This window comes from Diabrotica virgifera, chromosome 5 (assembly GCF_917563875.1).
Source record: "Diabrotica virgifera virgifera chromosome 5, PGI_DIABVI_V3a".
Lineage (NCBI taxonomy): Eukaryota > Metazoa > Arthropoda > Insecta > Coleoptera > Chrysomelidae > Diabrotica > Diabrotica virgifera.
The window spans coordinates 58,500,889-58,519,090 of NC_065447.1; the positions used below are offsets into that span (position 1 = coordinate 58,500,889).

The window sequence follows — 18,202 nt, forward strand, 5'->3', positions numbered from 1 at the left end:
AGAAAATTTTCAGTACACGACTCATCAGTTACACTGTTTAGCTTCTTTCGGTATCATTACAAAAATGTTGACAGTGGTCAGTCTGTTGGTATACCTATGCCCTGTTTCGTATATTTTATTGAAGAGGCTTAGTAGATTGATCAGCAATTGAATAACAATAATTGAACAGCATTTTCATACTGAACTAAATTAAAAGATGTGGTTGTGAATAATTTGAAACTTCATCACTCTGTATAAAACTATAGCAACTAAATAGGATTAACATTATTTTCAACACAAAATCTATTCTAAAACACAGATAATAGTTTTTGAAGCAGTGCTGATTCGGAAAAGGGTCAATAAGCATTGTTATTCATAATTGTATTCGGGCATTCGGGACATTGATTTTTGAACGTTTTTAGAAAAATGTTATTATCTGAACATTTTATTATATTTTGTAGTGGTTTTGTGGCCATTTTTGTTAAAGCTTTAGAGGGGGTGATAAAGTTTAGGGGTAAGTAGGATAAGCATGGTTTGCTCAGAATATTCAGGTGATAATTATCTAATACAGTTCTTAACTAGAAAATTAAAATATTGATAAGTTAATAGTATAAGATACGATATAAGGTCGATCTGCACCGATCTGTTTAATGGATAAAAAATATTTGATGTGCAATTTCATCATCATCAGCAGTGCCGGTTTAACCTAACTTCGTGCCCTGGGCGCTGGAGGTTTAGGGGCCCCATTCATTGCTATTCGTTGTCAGTTTTTTAACAAGAAAACACATACATTAACTATAAAGGTTTATTGTAAAATCCATAAAATAATTTTTTTTAAATAAGCAAGAAGAATATCAAACGTAAAAAATAATCTCCGGCCGGCGCGGCGTAGCTCAGGCGGTAGTATGCTTGACTCGCGTGCTGGTATGCCGGGTTCAAATCCCAGTGTCGGTAAGAAAAACTAGACAATTTTAAAATGTCTATAGGCCCCAGGTCGACTCAGCCTGAATAAAATGAGTATCTTGGGTAAAACCCGGGGTAATATTAGGCCGTTGAAGCGTAGCACTGGCCCTGTTACCCTCCTTGTATACCGTAGGCCCTAGATATAGTAGACTACCCTGCTATAATCCCAAAGCCGCGTCAGCGGTATAAAACGGGAGACTATTATTATAAAAAATAATCCAAAAATACATTTAAAAACATAAATCAAAAACAGAAAGTTTCACAAAACAACACATGACAAACAAAAACCATATTCTAAAAAATTCGTAAAGACAAACATTAGATCACTTTTTTTTTACTTGGCATTCGCAAACTGCCATATAATATTATCACAATTCAGTTTATCCAGTTCTTCATTCTCTATCTAGGTTTTCTTGACCCAAATTTGACCTTAAATATGTTTTTATTCTTTTTAAAGCCGAAAAAGGCCGCTCGCCTGACGCATTAGAAATTAGTATCGTCAAATAAATTTGCAGTTAAACTATTGGGAAAAGTTGACTTTACATCCTGGATGACATCAAATTTTTCATAAAATGTATGTTTATTTAAATTTTGGCATAACGTTACAAAATGGGTAATTTCATTATGCAAGTTCTCTTTGGTTTCATCAATATCTTTTTTATATTTCTCGTATAAAGTATTAATTATTGACGTCTTGACTTCTTCTTTATCTAGCGTAAAAGAACATCTAAAAGCTGATGTTACATCCTTGTAGCATTCAATTCTCTTTAAAAGATCTGGAGTAATCTTGTCGCATATAACATTAAATAGTAAATACTTCAATTCTGAATATCCCTTGCCCCTTTAAAATGATTTTGACTTTCACCTGCTTCTTCTAAAAAGTCTTTATTTTCTTTATTCTTTGAAAGTTAGTTGTATAATAGATGTTTGAGATATCCTAGCCTTCGCAAAATAAAGTTTTCGCTTCTTGTTCAATTTCGCTAAACTTATTTCTTACGTCTCCAACAAAGCTCAAAAGAGATGCGCCATTAATTCTACCCCAATTGACACGTTCTACGTTTAAGTCCACAGTTTCTAACGTTTTGCTTATTGCATTCGCTCGTTCCAAAATTCTTGCCCAAATCAGTGTCAATAGAGCTGACTCAAAGGTATCCATTTTATTGTACAGTGCCTTGGCTTCACTTCTATCTACTGATTTTACATCTCTATTATTGCTTAACTGGAAAAAATATGTTTGATGGATCCGTAGTTTTTAAATAATGCATTAACAGCGTCAAATCGGGCGGACCATCTAGTCTAAATTATTCTTTTTACACATTTTCTGCTTTCTTTCAGTAAATTCCACATTTGAGGAGAAGCCGAAAAAAACGTGTAGATACTTTGAACAGTTCTGAAATAACTAGTTGCTTCCAAGCTGGATTCACATGCAAAATTTACTACAATTCGAGACATCTTTCTGACAACTTTCTGTAGTTTTTGGAAAAGGACCCCGCCACAAACATTGACACGGGGCCCTGTGGGGCTAGGCTACGCCACTGTGTATAGGCGTGAAGAGATGTAACATTAGAACATAGGCGTTTGCAGTGTATTGGCGTATCTGCGTATGATATTATTTTCGGAAAATATGTAGATTATTTAGCGACTTTATTTTTTTATAATTAAAAGGACCGGGGCCCGGGCCCCTGGGCGCCCGCCCCATGCGCCCAGTGGATAAACCGGCACTGATCATCAGGGCTTTTCATTCCGGGTGGAATGTTTGCCGCTCTTACTTAGAGCTCTCTGATTCGCTTATTGCGGTGAATCACTCCGCATTCCACTTGTATGTTGTCAAAGTTTGTTGTACAACTTGGCTTTCGTTAAAATTTTCTTCCACTCATATCTGCATAGTTCCCTCCAATTTCTCACTTTCAAAATTTTGATATCTCTCATGACCTGGTCCTCCCATCTCTCTGTGGGACCCTTGGTCTTTCAGTTTCTGGTTTCCATCTGGGATCTTCTTAGTCGTTTCTCCTTCTCTCTATGTGTCCCAGTCATCTCAGCCTCTGTGCTTTAATAAATCTAACTATATCTTCTCCCTTAATTATATCTCTAAGTTCATGGTTCATTCTTCTTCCCAATTCTCCGTTGTCCATTCATATCGGGCCCATAATCCGTCTGAGGATTTTTCTTTCGAATATTCTCAATTTTTCTTCATCTTTTTCCGTAAGGCACATTGTCTCAGCTGCGTACGTAACTACTGGTCTGATTGCAACTCTGCATATTTTCAGTGTTGTATTTCTGGATTAATTCTTGTCCTTCAGAAGCCTATGATATCTCCAGTATATTTTGTTGCCTGCTAATGTTCGTTCCGTTACTTCTTCACTTCTCTTGTTTTGGCCATTCACTATTACTCCCAAATATTTAAATTCTTGGACTCTTTCAAAAGTGTAGTTTTCTATTTTGATTTCTATCGTCCTGTTATCTTCGCGTTTAAAGCAGAGTAGATATTTTTTTTTCTTCGTTACTTCGTTAATTTCCAGACCTCTTTTCCGTGCTTCTTTTGCCAGGATTGTTACTGCTTCTTTTAATCTTTCCTTGTTTCTTCCCATACGATGTGTAATTTAGTATGTTAAAAATGAAAAAAAAAACAAGGGATGCCCGATATAATTTTGTTCTAACTATAATTAATTAATAATTAGAAATTACTTTTTTTTATCAATTAAAAATATTTCGGTCTGGGGAGATATTTTTTTAGATTTTTTTGATCATTCGAAACAAAAAAGGTCTTTTGTAATTTTTCTTGTAAGTTGGTGGTTTTCGAGTTATAAACAATTTAAAACCTAAAGTTTTACTTAAAAAAAAGTACCTACCTGAATTCAAAGTTCAAACCTGATTGTATCAGTTTTTGATAAGTATTTGGGACTGTTGTTTTTAGTGACGGCTGTTCTTCCCATAAGGAACCTTCCTCATTACCAATTAAAAAAAATATATTTTAGAATAAAACATGGCAAAAATTCTTATCGGGACCTGATAGAAAGAAGGTTTGAATTTGAATTTAGGGATTTGGTGATTACAAAAATAATATTTTTTACTTGTATTTTTGAGCCTTGAAAATTGTCATTTCTCGTTGTTTTTTCAGTTTTAAATTGTTTATAACTCAAAAACGATCAACTTGAAAGAAAACTTACAAAAGACCTTTTGTGTTTTGAATGATCCAAAAAATCTAAAATAATATCTGTCCGAGCCGAAATTTTTTTTTTCAATCTATAAAAAAAGTAATTTTTTAATTTTCATAGAGAGAACAAAATTATATCTGGCACCCCTTGTTTTTTATAATAATTGTTAACATACTAAATTATATATCAAATAATTTTTCTCCTTTAAACAGATCGGTGCAGGTCGACCTTATATCGATGGTGATATTATTATCATATTAGTCCAGGGTAATATACCCCAGACTGTGGGTGAAAAAACGTGATATAATTCAGGAATTTTTGAAACCTATCAGGTGTTGTAAAGGACGATGCCAGGAATAACTTCTACTAAAATGTAACCAAAATTATTGTGCGCTTTTTTTATATTGCGATTTTCATTTGTTAAATTTGCAATTTTTAAAGATTCTTAATTTTGCAGCTTAGGATATTCATTTTAGAGAAAAAATTTTTAATAGAAAGTTGTAGTGAATTAAAAAAACTACAATTTGAGCTGTGGTAAGTTTAATTTCGTTTATTGGTTATTGCAAAACAGCCTGCGAAAGGTCCAAAATGGCCGTTTTTTACAATTGCATTATTTATTGTACAAATCGTTTTTTTATATTTTTTAAAGCTTTAAAATGAAGATCTTTTAATTCCAAACATAAAAAAAAGTTGTAAAACCAGATTAACGAATTTGTTGCTTAGATATTATAAATTGTTTATCCCAAGAGGTCAAATGTCGAAGGCTATAACTTTTTGAAAAAAAATCGTAGAGAGTTGGTGAAACATCCAATCTCCTTCTAAAGAGTTATGTTTTCATATTCTGATGTAAATAAATGCGTAAATATTTTTAAATCTCTAATTTTTGGGTTTGAAAATAAGGGGGCAAATTTCGTTATAAATATTTAGAGCTGAAGCAACCCTGTACATCTTATGAGTTTTTAACACAGATTATTGTTGCTGAAACGAAACGCAGATTTATAAGAAAATAAAAAAATTCTACGACCAACTGAAGCCGAGATAATTTTTGGGTTTGAAAATAAAGGAGCAAATTTCGTTAAAAACATTTAGAGCTGAAGCGGCCCTGTACATCCTATGAGTTTCTAACTTACAGATTAAAGTTGCTGAAGACGAAACGAAGATTTATAAAAAAATAAAAATTTTCTACAACCAACTGAAGCCGAGATAATTGATTTTTTTTTCTTAAATCGTAGTGCCTTTATTTATAACAATTAAGAAATTATTTTACAGTCATTGACTAAAGAAGGACTTATGTTATCTTAAAATAAAAATTATTATAAAATATAATTACATTTAATTATTAAAAATTATTTTTAAAATCGGTGCTTTTGCGAGCGGCCGAATTTTGCAAATCGCCGGCTCGCTTCAAATCCGCGCGCTCGGAAAATTTTTACGTAACTTGTATTAAATTTTGACAGAAAACAATTTAATAATATTACCATTATAATATACAGTCTGTTTAACACTGTATTTGTTTTTCTTGATAAACTTTTATATGTGAAATCTCATTTCTGAAGAAATAATATTACAAAAATGATACATATATATGCAATATATAACTATATTTTTTATTTTCTCATTGGTATATAAATATAATAATAATAATGTTACTTCTTATTATACAATATAAAACTTTTTCTTCTTGTAGTGACTATCCGTTTTGGATGTTCGCCAACGGATAGTCACTACAAGAAGAAAATTTTTATATTGTATAATATTCTTATTATACAATGTAGTGACTATCCGTTTTGGATGTTGGCGAACATCCAAAACGGATAATCACTACAAGAAGAAAAAGTTTTATATTGTATAATAAGAAGTAACAATATTATTATTATATTTATATAACAATGAAAAAATTAAAAATATAGTTATATATTTCATATATTATTATATGTATCATTTTTGTAATATTATTTCTTCAGAAATGAGATTTCACATATAAAAGTTTATCAAGAAAAACAAATACGGTGGTAAACAGACTGTATACAGGGTGTAACAAAAATACAGGTCATAAATTAAACCACATATTCTGGGACCAAAAATAGTTCGATTGAACCTAACTTACCTTAGTACAAATATGCCTACAAAAAAAGTTATAGCCCTTTGAAGTTACAAAATGAAAATTGATTTTTTCCAATATATCGAAAACTATCATAGATTTTTTATCGAAAATGGTCATGTGGCATTCTTATGGCAGGAATATCTTAAAAAGAAATTATAGTAAAATTTGTGCATCCCATAAAAAATTTATGGGGGTTTTGTTCCCTTAAACCCCCCAAACTTTTATGTACGCCCCAATTAAATTATTGTTGTGGTACCTTTAGTTAAACACAATGTTTTTAAAACTTTTTTGCCTCTCAGTATTTTTTTGATAAACCAGTTTTAATCGAGTTGCGGCTTCTTTTTAAATATATTTACATAAAAATTTTATGGGGGTTTTGTGCATTTAAGTCCCCCAAATGTTTGTGTACGTTCCAATTAAACTATTATTGCGGTACTATTAGTTAAACACAATGTTTTTAAAACTTTTTTGCCTCTTAGTCTTTTTTCGATAAGACACCTCTTATCGAGATATGGCTTCTTTTCTAATATAGTTCAAAATATATCTCAAACTGTAATTTATAAATAAATTTTCATATTACTACCAGGTCTCTTGTCAGTATACAAATGTGTGGTGGATTTGACAAATATTCAAAATATATCGATAAAAACTAGCTTTTCGAAAAAGTACTAAGAGGAAAAAAAGTTTTAAAAATATTGTGTTTAGCTAATGGTGCCACAATAATAATTTAATTGGAACGTACGCAAAAGTTTGGGGGGGTTCAAGGGAACAAAACCCCCATAAAATTTTTATGGGGTTAACAAATTTCACTATAATTTCTTTTTAAGATGTTCCTGCCATAAGAATACGACATGTCCATTTTCATTAAAAAATCTTTGATAGTTTTCGATATATCGGAAAAAATCGATTCTCATTTTGTAACTTCAAAGGGCTATAACTTCTTTTGTATGCATATTTGTACTAAGGTAAGTTAGGTTCAATCGAACTATTTTTGGTCCCAGAATATGTGATTTAATTTATGACCTGTATTTTTGTTACACCCTGTATTATAATGGTAATATTATTAAATTGTTTTCTGTCAAAATTTAATAAAAGTTACGTTAAACATTTTCCGAGCGCGCGGATTTGAAGCGAGCCGGGCGATTTGCAAAATTCGGCCGCTCGCAAAAGCACCGATTTTAAAAATAATTTTTAATGATTAAATGTAATTATATTTTATAATAATTTTTATTTTAACATAATATAAGTCTTTCTTTAGTCAATGACTGTAAAATAATTTCTTAATTGTTATGCACTACGATTTAAGAAAAAAAAACAATTATCTCGGCTTCAGTTGGTTGTAGAAAATTTTTATTTTTTTATAAATCTTCGTTTCGTCTTCAGCAACTTTAATCTGTAAGTTAGAAACTCATAGGATGTACAGGGCCGCTTCAGCTCTAAATGTTTATAACGAAATTTGCCCCCTTATTTTCAAACCCAAAAATTATTTTTATTTTTTTATAAATCTTCGTTTCGTCTTCAGCAACAATAATGTGTAAGTTAAACACTCATAGGATGTACAGGACCGCTTCAGCTCTAAATGTTTATAACGAAATTTGCCCCCTTATTTTCAAACCCAAAAATTGAGGTTTAAAAAAGAATTAGGCATTTATTTACATCAGAATTTGAAAATATAACTCTTTAGAAGGAGATTGGATATTCCACCAACTCTCTACGATTTTTTTTAAAAAGTTATAGCCTTCGACATTTGACCTCTTGGGATAAACAATTTATAATATCTAAGCAACAAATTCGTTAATCTGGCTTTACAATTTTTTTTTATGTTTGGAATTGAAAGATCTTCATTTTAAATGCAATTGTAAAAAACGGCCATTTTGGACCTTTCGCAGGCTGTTTTGCAATAACTTATAAATGAAATTAAACTTACCATAGCTCAAATTGTAGGTTTTTTAATTTACTACAACTTTCTGTTAATAAGTTTTTCTCTAAAATGAATATCCTAAGCTGCAAAATTAAAAATATTTAAAAATTGCAAATTTAACAAATGAAAATCGCAATATAAAAAAAAGCGCATAATATTTTTGGTTACATTTTAGTAGAAGTTATTCCTGGCATCGTCCTTTACAACACCTGATAGGTTTCAAAAATTCCTGAATTATATCCTGAAATCGACCTATTTTTCACCCACAGCCTGGGGTAATAAGGTTTTTTCCATGATACTTCAACAGCCAGGGTACTGAAGCGTTTTTTCGACAGGTACTACCTATAAGAACAAATTGTAACTATTTCCTGCGTAGGATCTGACACCCATTTTGATTTATAAACAATTTAGTTTAAAAAAACGGCCTTTTTCCCTTTTTTCAAATTAATGGAAAACAGTAAGACTTATGGTTTTGTTAGTACACATATCTTCGAGATAATGGAAAAAGCTTAAAAATGGCGTATTTATTACAAAGTTTAATACACTCATTTATTGTTAATATAATTGCAAAACAAGGTCGAAATTAAAAAAAAATTAATTTCGCAATAACTATTGTAAAAATAAGTGTACAGCTTTGAAATTTTTGTAAAATGAGGGTTCTTTGGTGCGCAATATGTGACAAAAATTTCGAAGCGATCCATTTAATTGCTTAAATTTTATTCAAATTGTTTATCTCAGAGAGTTTGCAATAACATAAGTAAGAAAAAAATAATATTAGACCCATTCTACATATGCCAAATGAAAGAGCATGATCTAAACTTTCAAATTGGTTTTGAAAAAGTGAATAAAAAATGCATTTATTAGTCATAAATAATTATGACTCATTTGACAAAAAATTTCAAAGCTGTACACTTATTTTAACAATAGTTCTTTCGAAATTAATTTTTTTTTGAAATTTCGACCTTTTTTCGCAATTATATTAACAACAGATGAGTGTATTAAACTTTGTAATACGCCATTTTAAAGCTTTTTCCATTCTCTCGAAGATCTCTGTACTAAGAAAACCATAAGACTTACTGTTTTCCATTAATTTGGAAAAAAGGAAAAAATGCCTTTTTTGACACTTTGTTTATAAATAAAAATGGCCGCCATATCCTGCGCAGGAAATAGTTATAATTTGTTCTTATAGGTATCACCTGTCGAAAAAACGCTTTAGTACCCTGGCTGCTGAAGTGTCACGAACAGGGTATATTTTTGTCTTATTACCCTGGCCTATATTACAACCAATGCAAGAATGTAGTTTGGCAAATGGGTTACGTTCCCGCAGCTATCACATAGAAGAAAAAAAAAACAATGCAAGAACATTTTATGCTTTAAAATTTTTGTAAAACGTCTCTGTATATGTATGAGGAAAAGCTGGACAATGAAAAGAACCAAACGAATTAAGAGGTCACATCAGCGCATCATCAATATTAATTCGGGAGATAGCATCACACCCTGTTTCGAAAGTTCTGCGAAACTTTGGCAACACTGCGTTGGCAGTATTTTACACTATCTATGAAGGCTCAATATTATGACAATTAACTCATAGGCGCGCTAAATGGAAATAATAGGAAACAATTTTATTATTAGCAAATAAATATTTATAAAAATAAACCAAAATTTAAATTTTAAACTATTGATGATATTTCTAGAAAAAAAAATCCCTCCTAAAACTTTATTTACTCGCATTAAAATTCGAAATATTTTTACGTGAAATATACTTACCTATAAAACTCACAATAATTAATAATAATCTATTTTTTCAAATAGTCCGACAACTTAGTTCTATTACAAAAAAATATACATTAATTATAAACAAACACTACTTTCCTATGGATCAACACTAACGAATTCCAATATCTTAAAAAATAATACACTACTGCACTGATCAGATAAATAATAAATAAATAAATAAATGTTTATTCAGAGAAAAGATACAATACATACAATGGTAATATATTAAAATCATTATAATTCCCTACAAAATAAACACAAAAATACCACTTGAAGCAGAATTCTTGTGCAGTGGTTAATTTGGTTCATTGTATTGTAACAAACTATCGTGAGTAGGTACACACTATCTTTTCACAGGCAATACAATAATATAATATCTATTACTTAATAATAAGAGAACAAAAAAAAGCAAAGAGCATTACATTGTTTTTTGAATAATTAAATAATTAAATAAAATAATTCTATTTCAAAATCTGGAAAAAAAAATTAAAAATACAGCATCCCTACGATGTATTTATCAAAAAATAACAGCAACAAATGAGAAAAAAAAACACAATTAGGTACAACAACTATGAGTCCAATATTCAAACACTTGTTTTATTTTCTAACTTCAATTAAATCATGTATTACTGAAAGAGGCTTATCTATAATATATTTCTTTAATTTATTTTTAAATTGTTTTATATTCTTGACATTTTTCTGAACATTTATGGGTAAAACGTTAAAGGACCTAGGTCCTAAGTAAGTGAAACAACGCTGTCCAATTGTTTTTTCACTTTTCGGGGGTATCGCTTTATTCCTGTTTCTGGTGGAGTATTCATGCAAGGGAAACTGTAGTGTTTGTCTATTTTTATATTGATATACAGTAACCGCTTTAAAATAAAGCTGCCTAATATCAAAAATATTAGTTTCCTTGTATAATAATTCAGTGGAGTAGAGCTTGGGCTTGCGATAAATTGATTTTAAAATTTTTCTTTGGACGACATTTAGTTGTTCCAAATGATTGCCATACCCAAGAATCCCATAGCATAATCTTGATTCTACTAAGGCAAAGTACATAGTTTTTAAAAGGCGCTGTTCTAAAATATTGCTTAAGTATTTAAATTTATAGAGTAAACTTCGAGGGTTTTTTGTCACATTCGCAATATGTAGGTTCCATTTTAAATGACTATCAATTGTAATTCCCAAATACTTTACAGAATGAGCAGACAGAATATGTTGATCCTTACGTCCTTCATTGGATATTATTAGTGTTTCGTAGTTAGGCAGACTTGTTTTGTAAGATCCAAAAAGCAAAAAGAAAGTTTTTGTGAAGTTAACAGTTAGTTGTTTGTGTGCAAACCAATCAAAACAATTTTTTAAATCTTCTTCAGCCAATAATTTTAGATTCTCCCATTTATCTGCAGTATACAGTACAGCTGTGTCATCTGCATAACTAATAATTTTACCTTTTAATTTCATTGACAATAAATTATTAACATAAATTATAAACAACAATGGACCAAGAATCGTTCCTTGCGGAACACCGTACTTCACCACATTGCCCTCACTCACACTTTCATTTATTTTTACCCTTTGTACCCTATTGTCTAGATAACTTTCAAAAAATCTTAATACGTTGCCTCTGAAACCTACATCAGCCAAAGTTTCCAAGAGTTGCTTATGGCTTACTGTGTTGAAAGCTTTAGCCAAGTCTAAAAATACACATAATGTGGGCTTACCTCTATCAACTGAATCATAAATGCAACCCATTAGTGAAGCAATTGCATCATCTGTACCTCTGCCTTCAACAAAGCCAAATTGATTATTAGATATGATTTTATGTAGGTCTAAAAATTTTAGCATCCGAGTTTTAATCGCTTTTTCCATAATTTTTGCAAGGCTAGAGATTAGTGAAATTGGGCGGTAATTTTGGCTTAAATCCTTATTTCCTGATTTATATACAGGTTTGATAATTGCGTCTTTAAATTCTGTTGGACATTTTCCATTTTCTATAATTTTATTTAATAAATATGTTAAAGGGGATACAATTTCTCCTGAAACTTCTTTTAATATTTCTGCCTTTAATAAATCAGGTCCGGGAGCTTTATTCAACTTAAGGGATTGAATAATCGCTATAACCATTGATTATAAACGTACATTGTGTTTATTAATCAATGCTATAACTTCACCTTCAGTTATTGGATCAAAAAAAGCACTTTGAGCGACTGCGATTCTATTCGGATTATTGGATGGCTGTTTTTTTATTGTTAGCCAGTTATTCGCCAATAGTTGAAAAATAATTATTGAAAGTATTAGCGATATCCAAATCAGAGTTCATAATCCGGTCACCCTCTACTAACTGTTTAACGCCAACAGAATTTACCTCAGTTTGGGTCAGTTCACGAATAACCTTCCACGTATTTCTAGTATCGGGTTTATTAGTAATTACGTTTTTAAAATATTCTGCCTTAGTATTTTTTATTAAATTTGTCAAAAAATTTTTGTAATTTTTGTATTCTTGTTTAAGAATTTCATTATGTGGATTTTGGATCATTTTTTTATATAATTTATTTTTTGTGTCTATTGATTTTATTATGCCAGACGTTATCCATTTTTTCCGTTTAACTTCGTTCCGTTTTATTTTTTTTTTACATAAGTAGATTCTTTTATTTTCTTTTGAAGAGTTGTTACAATTTTAGTTGCAATATCTTGTACGTCACTTAAAAGGAAAATTTCGCTCCAATCATACTTTCTTAGTATTTCCCTTAATTTGTTATAATTAATTTAACTATTTTTAAATTTATTAATATTTTTTTTACAAATAATGTTCATGTTAATGTTTAGTTCTCCTATTGTACAGAAGTGATCGGTAGTTAAAGATGTAATAATGAAAGGAGAACAAATATCTTCAATATACTCTTTAGTGGATTTAACAAACATAATATGATCTATACAGCTACCTCCCGATTTATTTGGTCTCGTTATTTTGTTTATTAATGAATGAAAATTATATTCGGACAGTAAATTTAAATAGGTATTAGCGATTTCATCGTCTGCAAGTATGTCAATATTAATATCGCCAACAATAATGTTATATGTGATTGGTTCTGCTTTTATTATATTGAAATAATTTTCTAAAGCTACAATAAACGCACTTTCTGAGATTGCAGGCGAACGGTATATTGCTGTAATAAGTATCATTATGTTATTGAGTTTAATTTTTAATTTTAAGAATTTAAAAATGTTAACCTCTACTATTTCCACCTCGTAGTCAAGGTTATTTTTTATGAATATTATCACACCGTCATTTTGATTGAAATTACCCTCGTTATAATGGATATTATATCCATCCAATTTAAAAATATCTATGCATGCCACTTGTCTGGTCTCAGTTAATACAAAACAATCAATATCATTTTCTATTTGTTGTGTGTAAATATTAAACTCATCAAAATTTTTAATAATGGACCTAATATTTTGGTGCAAAATACGAAAAGAGTAGTTCTTATTGGAACACAAATTATATTCGTTTATGGAGTCAACTACTTTTGTATCAATAGGAGTGTAATTAATGTATTCCAGAAACGAATTCATGTTACAATAATTAATATAGCGTACCAGTATTACTGATTATAAAATTAAAACTATTCTAGAAAACAAAAAAAGGTAAAAAAAAACTGTAAGTACAATATACAGTAAAAAAAGTTAATTTTTTGAAGATGTTGCTCTAGTGGGGTAACGATTTGTTCTTCTGGTTTCATCCAAGAATGTGTCGGTTTCTTCAGCAGTCTTGTTAGTAGTAGTAATACAGTTTTTCCAGTGTTAAAGATTGCCCATCAACTATAAGCTTATTTCCTCTTAACTTCACCGTTTTACCTGACGACCTGAGTTCAGATTGGTATTTTAATAATTCCTTTCTCACTGCTTGTTGAGATGGGGATAGATCTTCGGCGATGAACACCGTTGTACCTTTTAGAAGCTTGCACTTTTTTAGAACACTAATTTTTGCTGAATATGTAGCGAATTCTACCAATACTGATTTATTTGTTGGATTTTTACCAAAGACATTGAAACCACTGATATCTGAATTTACTAAATTTATATCCAGTCTCTGATTCAACTCTTGGATGATATCCTCAAGAAGTGTTGACTTTTGTACATTTAAGTTGAAAATAACAATATCATTTTTTCTTAGTTTATTTTAAATTAGTTCAATTTGATTTTTTATTTCTACATTTTCAGTTTCGAGTCTTTTAACTCTAATAGTTTGTTTTTCTTTCTCAACTTTCAGTTCATCAATGTCTTTTTTTAAGAAGGCTACTTCCTCCTTAAGACTAGATATGAAATATTCAGATAATCTCTTGTTCTCTTCCTTGATAAACTCTTTTAATTTCATAAATTCACGATCTTGACTATCAGGCATATTTTTATTGTATTTTATTAATTTTACGTGTATGGAACGCTTTATATTATACTTAATTTTTGTCAATAACGCACAAAAAACTAGAGCGATATCTTTTTAAAATTTATGGTTTTAGGTTAGTTTTGTCTTGTTTATTTGTATGCAATTACTTTCTATATCTTTGAAACAGAAAACTTAGTAATCCCAGGTGATATCGATATAAACATACGTGCATAGAAATCGACCCGCTTAAAAATTTGGTCATTTTTGATGTTTCATATTTCCTAAACCTGTTGGCCGATTAAGTAATTTTTTAAACATTTTATAGCCTGATTCTTTAATAATACCACTGTAATAATATTGTTGCTAAACAGGTAAACTTTCCCTGTATACCGGGCGTACCAATCAAGCTGTGTTTTTTTTATCAAAGTTCGCAGCACCCTGTGGAATATTCTAGCATTTATAAAATACTAAAATTAAAATCCAACGATAGCCTCAGGTTTTATTAACATTCTGTTTTTTGATTCATTCGTTTATGTTGAATAATAAAAAGGTTAGGTACTTTAACAACTAGGCATGTTCTTCATCAATACACGGGGTTTCTAAATAAGTGCGACTAACTTTAAGGGGTAATTCTGCATGAAAAAATAATGACAGTTGGCTTTATAAAAGTATGTCCGTTTTTCTTACAAACTGACCATTTATTTATTGCTTTAAAACCAGTTGAGATATGCAAATGAAATTTGGTAGGTTTTAAGAGATAGTTATTGCGGATTTTTTGACGTAAAATTAAGACTTTTATATTCACCATTAGTGTGCATACGGGTAATATAATTATGATCGGTCATATTAGTACGGAATCTAGCGTTTCAAACCTGGACTCTGTATTCGATAGGCAAGCATATTACCTATATGTTATTTTCGACTTCTAAGTGATTTATCATTTTTGTTGTAATAGCAGTTATTGATGAGAAATAAATAAGATGTTGCAAACGGAACCAAACATTTGAGAGCTTTCCTCGCCTTGCATTCGGGGTATTCTTGCATCCTTCTGGTCCAAAACTGATCCGAGCTTTAAGTTTAGTTTTAACATTTTATCGGTTGATAAAAATAATTGTCCAAATAAAAATTCAGTGTCTATTTGTATTTCTCATGGCTGGTTTGAATTTCTTTGGGGAAATATTCAAAGCTGTTGTTTTATATTGTCCAAAATAGCTTGCATATCTGTAGAAACTTGCTCAGAACTTCTAATTCTTCCATGAGTTCTTGAAAGCACTAGAATGACTCAAAATTATTTTTTCCAATTGAAATCTGCCATAATTCAATTTTTTTTTATAAATTCGTTACTTGTATCCGTGGCCGAAGTGCAATACTAAAATTAAATTATATTATCACGGACTTACTAACCACTATTCAGAACATTCAGTTTCTCGAATAAATCGGCAAGAAAAGCTAGCCTGAGAAGCCATTCGAATACTCTCTGCACCATTGCCGCTGGTGCAGGGGGTTTTCATTGAGATTGCTTTTCTGAATATAGGTATATTTATTTAACTTTTCCACGGTTTTCAACATTAATGAAGTCAGCCTTGCAGCCCTGTATTATTTTTCTTTCAATTTTTGTAATTTTTCTAAGGCTTAATCCGCATTTTCTGGCATCGCATCAGTGGCATCTGGTTTTTGAGCATATTTTCTTTATATTTGTTAATTTCAGATATTATTAGCTCGTAATGCGACCTTTAAAAAATTCAATGCAAAAACTTTTTGCTAATCATGTGTACTAAGGTAATATTTTTTTATCAATTTCAATTGTATTATTTATGCATGAAAAATAAAAACTACGTACGAATTTAATTATGGAAATTTATTATATAAAAAACTAAATATCTACTACTACTGTTCTGTTTAGACGTTTGAGTAAGGTCATTTAATTAAAACAACAAACATTGTCTACTACTGATAATTTGTAAATGTGGTGTTTATTATTCTTGATCTAATATGTACATACAGGATAGTACTATTCTAAAAAACGAAGAAAATCTTTTTATAATGATTTTCGATCAAGTGTAGAACATATTAAATAGCATAATGTAGTCACTTAGCGATTTAGGGAGATAGCCAGGCGCGGATGCATGCGGGGGGGGGGGGGGAAGGGTCAACGGGTCCATGGACCCCCCTATTGTATTTAGTCTATGAGTATTTTTTTATTATTTATTATTTTTTTCTGTTAACTCTAAACTTTAAGCCATCAGTACAACACTAAATTACACGACAACTGCTTCCAAAGAATTGAAAAAAGCCATAAAATCAAATAAAACACCCTTCTCTGAAAAATAATCTGCAGGCGCATTTGTTTGGGTACCGGTGGAACCATAAACAACGGAAATATTTTTCTCAATTCAAAGAATAACAAAAATGATATTTTAAAAGGCAAATATATTACACTGGGTATAAACCGTATCCCATGAAAAGTTAAGTTTCAAATTTGCGATAAAATAAAGATATAAAAATTTGTATTTTACTAGATAATTCATGCGTATCTACCTACTCATTGATGGTAGAAAGGTTAATCTTTATGGTAATGAACGACCAGTGAGATTAATAGTCGTGAATTGTCTATCAAACCTTTTGATACCATAGGTATCTGGGATTATATAGTGTATTTTATCCTTAGAGTATGTGTGAGTGTGAGTCGTATGGCTAAATCTGGAAAATATAATATTTGTAATTTGAGGTAAGTCTGCCCCCGCTATTATGAATTTCTAGATCCGCGCCTGGAGATAGCTATGTGTTTTCCAACGAAAATTTGATCCCCGCCCCCAGAAACTCAGAAACCAAGAGTTTCTTCACAATTTAAAAGAACACCTCAACTTATATAGGGAGGGGGACGAATTTTCATGCAAAATTCATGCACTCAAATGTAACCCCCTACTGCCCCGCATCAACCCCCATTTTTTTAATAGCAAGTGCAGTCAAGTGGGACATCATTTGAAAGGTAATTTTTCTTCAAACTTATTATGTAAATTAAAAAAAAATAGAGTGTCATGTAGAGAAAAAAATTACCTTTCAAATGATGTGCCACTCGACCACATTTGCTATTTAAAAAAAACTGGGGGTTAATGCGGGTCAGTAGGGGGTTAAATTTAAGGGCATGAATTTTGCATGAAAATTCCTCACCCTCCCAATATAAAGTGACATATTTTTTAAATTTTGAAGAAGTTCTTGGTTTCTGAGTTTCTGGGGGTTAAATTTTCGTTGGAACAGACTATACAGGGTGTAACAAAAATACAGGTCATAAATTAAATTACATATTCTGGTGCCAAAAATAGTTCGATTGAACCTAACTTACCTTAGTACAAATATGCATACAAAAAAAGTTATAGCCCTTTGAAATTACAAAATGAAAATCGATTTTATCCGATACATCGAAAACTATTAAAGATTTTTTAATGAAAATGGACATGTGGTATTCTTATGGCAGGAACATCTTATAAAGAAATTATAGTGAAATTTGTGAACCCCATAAAAATTTTATGGGGGTTTTGATCCCTTGAACCCCCCAAACTTTTGCGTACGTTCCAATTAAATTATTATTGTGGCACCATTAGCTAAACACAATATTTTTAAAACTTTTTTTCCTTCTAGTACTTTTTCGAAAAGCTAGTTTTTATCGAGAAATTTTGAATATTTGTCAAATCCACCACATATTTGTATACTGACAAGAGACCTGGTAGTAATGTGAAAATTTATTTATAAATTACAGTTTGAGATATATTTTGAACTATATTAGAAAAGAAGCCATATCTCGATAAGAGGTGTCTTATCGAAAAAAGACTAAGAGGCAAGAAATTTTTAAAAACATTGTGTTTAACTAATGGTACCGCAATAATAGTTTAATTGGAATGTACACAAACATTTGGGGG

General features: G+C 30.5%; 1 protein-coding gene across 2 annotated transcripts in view; it reads left to right on the top strand.

Annotated features, from left to right (window-relative positions):
* Positions 1-325: 325 nt before the first annotated feature.
* The window catches only part of LOC114331101 (scavenger receptor class B member 1-like), a 475,489-nt gene continuing 457,612 nt past the window's right edge, over positions 326-18,202 (top strand). The window contains exon 1 of one of the 2 annotated variants that reach the window (XM_028280581.2): positions 326-493. In XM_028280581.2, coding sequence (XP_028136382.1) covers positions 406-493 — 88 coding nt within the window. In that variant the 5' untranslated portion in view covers positions 326-405. The remainder of the gene's footprint in view (positions 494-18,202) is intronic. The other variant, XM_050652550.1, reaches the window with a different exon arrangement.